The sequence below is a fragment of the Arachis ipaensis genome, chromosome B03 (genome assembly GCF_000816755.2).
Source record: "Arachis ipaensis cultivar K30076 chromosome B03, Araip1.1, whole genome shotgun sequence".
Taxonomy (NCBI): Eukaryota; Viridiplantae; Streptophyta; class Magnoliopsida; order Fabales; family Fabaceae; genus Arachis; species Arachis ipaensis.
In genome coordinates, this window is record NC_029787.2 from 110,705,888 (window position 1) to 110,711,818 (window position 5,931).

The following is a 5,931-nucleotide window of genomic DNA, read 5'->3' on the forward strand; positions in this document are numbered from 1 at the left end:
GGCATGAAATCAGCCATTAACAAGGATAAAGCAGCACTAAACAGCAAAATCAACCCATAGAAACTCACTAAAACCAAATCATCACTTATAAAACAGCTCAGAATAAGGCCATTAGTATCATTGCTCTATCAAAACAAGGCATGAAATCAGCCATTAACAAGGATAAAGCAGCACTAAACAGCAAAATCAACCCATATAAACTCACTATAACCAAATAAGCACTTATAAAATAGCTCAGAATAAGGCCATCATCATCATTGCTCAATCAACACAAGGCATGAAATCAGCCATTAACAAGGATAAAGCAGCACTAATCAGCAAAATAAACCCATATAAACTCACTAAAACAAAATAAGCACTTATAAAACAGCTCAGAATAAGGCCATCATCATCATTGCTCAATCAAAACAAGGCATGAAATCAGCCATTAACAAGGATAAAGCAGCACTAAACAGCAAAATCAACGCATATAAACTCGCTAAAACCAAATCAGCACTAATAAAACAGCTCAGAATAAGGTCATCAGCGTCATTGCTCTATCAACACAAGGCATGAAATCAGCCATTAACAAGGATAAAGCAGCACTAAACAGCAAAATCAACCCATATAAACTCACTAAAACCAAATCAGCACTTATTAAACAGCTCAGAATAAGGCCATCAGCATCATTGCTCTATCAAAACAAGGCATGAAATCAGCCATTAACAAGGATAAAGCAGCAATAAACAGCAAAATTAACAAATATAACCTCACTAAAACCAAAAAAGCAATTATAAAAGAGCTAAGAATAAGGCCATCATCATCATTGCTCAATCAACACAAGGCATGAAATCAGCCATTAACAAGGATAAAGCAGCACTAATCAGCAAAATCAACCCATATAAACTCACTAAAACAAAATAAGCACTTATAAAACAGTTCAGAATAAGGCCATCAGCATCATTGCTCAATCAAAACAAGGCATGAAATCAGCCATTAACAAGGATAAAGCAGCACTAAACAGCAAAATTAACCCATATAAACTCACTAAAACCAAATCAGCACTTATAAAACAGCTCAGAATAAGGCCATCAGCATCATTGCTCTATCAAAACAAGGCATGAAATCAGCCATTAACAAGGATAAAGCAGCACTAAACAGCAAAATCAACCCATATAAACTCACTAAAACAAAATAAGCACTTATAAAACAGCTCAGAATAAGACCATCATCATCATTGCTCAATCAAAACAAGGCATGAAATCAGCCATTAACAAGGATAAAGCTGCACTAAACAGCAAAATCAACCCATATAAACTCACTAAAACCAAATAAGCACTTATAAAACAGCTCAGAATAAGGCCATCAGCATCATTGCTCAATCAAAACAAGGCATGAAATCAGCCATTAACAAGGATAAAGCAGCATTAAACAGCAAAATCAACCCATATAAACTCGCTAAAACCAAATCAGCACTTATAAAACAGCTCAGAATAAGCCCATCACCATCATTGCTCTATCAAAACAAGGCATGAAATCAGCCATTAACAAGGATAAAGCAGCACTAAACAGCAAAATCAACCTATAATCCACTAAGCATGCATAACTAAACTGACGAATTTAACAAAAACTGAACAAACTAATTAAACTAAGAAATAGTAAACAGGAAAAAAATTGAGAACCTGCAAAAAGTTTACCTTTCAAAGTATTGTCTATGTTCTCAGCCTTAGTTGGATTAATATAATCCTTGTCCTGCTACTCTATAATATCTCCTTCGTTCTCATCCAATTGCTCTTCACTATCAGGTTCATTGTTAAGTTGAAGAAAAGTATCAATCGGCATTGAAGCAAATTGACGTGTTTTTCTCTTCTTAGTTAGCCTTTCTTGCAAGCTGCCACACTCTTCAATATCATCTTCAATTGTGGTCTCTTTTCTCTTCAAATCTTGAGTCATTCTAGAATCTACTTCTTTAGTATTCTTGTGAGCCACAGTAGTAGATTAAGAAGGAAGTTCTTTCTCTTGTCTACATGTTGATCCTTGTGAGTGAGTCATACTTGCTTCCATCTGTACTTTACTTTTCTTCAAATTCTGTCCTTTTTCTTTTGCAACTTTTGGCTTTTCTATAAAATTTTGCTTATCATTTGTTTGGACACCATTTTTTCTTAACTTCTGCTCCCTTTTCCTATCACTAAGGGTTTTTATCCTCTTAAGTGGTGGTGGTGGTTGATGTTGCTGCTGCCCAGAAGACATCTTTTCTCTCTTAACTTCCATATTCTTGAAGAACTTTGCACGCAATTCAGCACTTGACTTTGAATCTATCTCATTTTCAATGAATTTTTTGAACATTTTCTGAAAAAGGAAATAAAATAATGAGATTAGTATACATCTTAAAGAATCTATTAACATAATAGTAAAAAACCAAATCACATATTAAAAGAACCAAGAATCTATAAGAAATGCACCTGTTCATAAACAATTACACCAAAAATAAAAGTAAAAAAAATTATTCTATGTTGAGAAGAAAAATCTCTTTAAAGATCAGAATCATCATCATATTCAGCTTGTTGTAGAACAAGTGAAGGTTTCTCAATGATTGTATTTGGCATGTCTTCTCTAGTCCATTTAACTTCACAATTATCTTTTGGCACAAACAAATTATTTGCTTGATCAAAGGGGTCCTTCTGATTAGACTCTTCGGCTTCAACATCATACCCATCATACATATTGAATAAATCCCTTGGCACTGTGTCCATGACATAATGCTTGTCTTTGTTAAAAGGGTCTTGAATATAAAAACATTGGTGGACTTGTGAAGCTAATACAAAAGGATCATCCCGAGAACATCTTTTATTAAAATGAACTGAAGTTAGACCGAAATTCTCTTCCTCAACTTCAAACCAATCACAATTGAAGAGAACAAATTTGAAACATGCATAATAGTCTAACTCAATTATGTCATTTATTGCACCAAAATATGTTACGGCTTTTGTCATTGGGTTGTTGTCCTTAGTACTAGCAAAGCTTGGTGTTTCACACACCAAAGTCACACCACTGTTTTGAGTTGTGTGGCTTGCATCATGTTCTCTAGTTTAAAATTTGTAGCCATTGATTACATAACTAGAAAATCGTTTTGCAACTGTGTTTGGGCCTCTAGACAAATCTTTAAGTTGTTTCGGAACATCTTCATGAGAAGCACGCTCTTTGAACCATTCACTAAAATCATGGCTTAGAGTTTTTGCCTTCTTCCATTTTCTACCTTTAGTTTGATTGTTGACATGTTCCTCATACTCTCTAAAGTAAGCAAAGAGTGAGTAAGTTAAATTTGCTAATAGAGAATTGGTAATTGAAAAATATATAAGAAAAATACCTAATGTAGTCTTTAACTTTATCACAATTAAATAAGATGTACTGATGAGCTTGTATTTTTGAGTTGGTATCTAGAGAAAAAGGTTGCCCTTTCCTCTTTCCACCAATTGGTCGCCCCAAGGATGCAAAATAGCTATCATGACATACGTCAGCTTCACTGCAATTATCATAATTTTGTGTCCTCCTACTCAGCCTTGTATCCACATTAGGACTTAAATACCTTGAGCAAAATGTCAAGCATTCCTCGGCTAAATATCCTTCAGCAATTGAACCTTCGGGGCGGCTCTTATTGCGAACGTAGGACTTTAACCTACACAGATATCTCTCGATGGGGTACATCCACCTAAATTGAACTGGGCCACCCAACCTCAACTCGTTTACTAGATGAATAGGCAAATGGACCATTATATCAAAGAAACTAGGAGGAAATATTCTTTCCAATTGGCACAAAATCTCTCTAATATCTACTTCCAAATGATCTATTGTATCATTTTCAACAACTTTTTGGCACAAGGAACGAAAGAATGAACCTAGATAAATTAAAGGGCCAGCTACTTGATTCTGCATTGTGCATTTTATAGCTACTTGCAACAAATAATGCAACATAAAATGAGCATCATGACTTTTGTAGCCTGATATCTTTTTCTCAGCAACATGAACACACCGAGAAATATTAGAGGAACTACTAAATCTTTCAAATCTTCAAAAATTTGTTCCCCATCTAATAAAGCTGGTGAAGACCTCAATTCAACATTGCCATTGAAAGATCTTTTATCCATCCTATATGGATGATCCATACCCAAAAATATACGGTGATCCATGTAGCACATCTTCCGGCTATGTTTTAAATAACAAGAGGAGGTGTCATAATTACAGCAAGGACATGCTAACTTTCCCTTTGTGCTCCAACCGGATAACATAACATAAGCTGGAAAGTCACTTATGGTCCATAAAAGTGCTGCATGTAGTTGAAAAGTTTTATTCTTTGAAGCATCATATGTTTCCACTCCAACTTCCCATAAAACCTTCAACTCTTCAATTAATGGCTGAAGATACACATCAATGCTTTTTCCAGGCGAACATGGTCCAGGGATGAGCAAGGACATCATGACATACTCTGGTTTCATGCAACACCATGGAGGAAGATTGTATGCGACTAAAACTACCGGCCATGTACTATGGGAGATGCTCATGGTTCTAAATGGATTAAATCCATCGCTAGCTAGCCCTAATCTTATGTTACGAGATTCTTCAGCAAAATCGGGATGAAGCCTGTCAAAGTCTTTCCATGATTGGCCATCAGCTGGGTGTCTTAACTTTCCATCCTTTGAACGATGTTCATCGTGCCACCTTAGTGATTCAGCTATTTTTGAACACATGAACAGCTTCTTAAGCCTTGGAATCAGGGGAAAATGCCTCAAGACCTTTGCAGGCACAGGTTTTTTCTTCAACTTATCAACTTCTATATCTACCTCAACATTTTCTATGTACCTGGAAGCTCCACAAATAGGACAAAATTCTTCATCTTCATATGTATCCCGGAACAGAACACAATCGTTGGGACAAGCATGAATTTTATTATAACCAAGTCCTAAATCTTTTACCATGGCCTTGATTTTATTGAAAGAATCAGGAATATTCAAATGAGGAATCGCTTCTTTCAGTAACTCAAGAAGAGCAGTAAAGGATGCGTTGCTCCAACCATTAAGAGTCTTCAACAAATACAATCGGATAACGAATGATAATGTCAAAAATTTTTTACAGCCAGGATATAACTCTTGTTTTCCTTCTTCAAGCAAGTTATAAAACTTTTTTGCATCTTCGTTTGGCCCATCACCATCTTTATCTCCTTCAAGCACATGCCGAAATGTCTCGTTTAGCAGCCCATGAATGTCGTCGACAAGTCCTTCATGGACTTCACTCTCATCGGTTTCACTATCCATGCGACTTATCCTTTCGCCGTGATGAACCCACACAGTGTAACTTTTTTGAAATCCCTTACTTATTAAATGATCATAAACTTCATCCCTTCGCCCCCAACTAAAGTTATTACATATAGAACAAGGACAAAGAATTTCTTGTCCTTGTGGTCTACCTTTAGAAAAGGCAAAATCCAAAAATGAATTAACACCATGTTGGTAACCCTCAGTATGTCTTGGTAAACTAGTCCACCCTTTGTCCATTACTTTGTCAACTAAAATAAAAGACACGGACATATATTTTAGACTAACTATAAGTGATTTTTTCATTCAAGAGCTTATTGCATCTAAAGAATTTCTAGAAGTCAACCACACATATTCAAAAGAGAACATCTCAACCAATCATGAGACTAACAATTTGTATCTAACAAACTATGCAAAGAAGCTTAATCCATCAATTAATCAGTAAATATTCTTAACAATTAAATGTTCAAACAAATTTAAAAAGATAATATATTAAATGATTTACCTGTAGTGTAGCTCAATATCTAAGGTAGTCGTAGCTACAGAGAGACCCATTATTTGATTCTCTGTTTCTGGTTTTAAAGAGACAAACAAAAAAAACAACAAAGAATAAAAATATAAGTAATTCATAACCAGATTTTTT

General features: G+C 35.2%; 1 protein-coding gene across 1 annotated transcript; it reads right to left on the minus strand.

Annotated features, from left to right (window-relative positions):
• Positions 3,069-5,528, minus strand: LOC110269510. The gene is made up of 3 exons (XM_021117388.1): positions 4,010-5,528; positions 3,566-3,725; positions 3,069-3,270 (listed from the first exon to the last, which is right to left on the minus strand). Exons 1-3 carry the CDS (start codon positions 5,526-5,528, stop codon positions 3,069-3,071), a joined length of 1,881 nt encoding a protein of 626 aa, XP_020973047.1.

Coding starts and splice junctions, on each gene's coding strand:
- LOC110269510 (XM_021117388.1), bottom strand. CDS start 5,528: ATGGACAAAGGGTGGACTAGTTTACCAAGACATACTGAGGGTTACCAA. Junction 3,726..4,009: donor AGTTCCTCTAATATTTCTCG/GTGTGTTCATGT, acceptor CTATTCATCTAG/TAAACGAGTTGAGGTTGGGT. Junction 3,271..3,565: donor TGCTTGACATTTTGCTCAAG/GTATTTAAGTCC, acceptor TGCTTACTTTAG/AGAGTATGAGGAACATGTCA.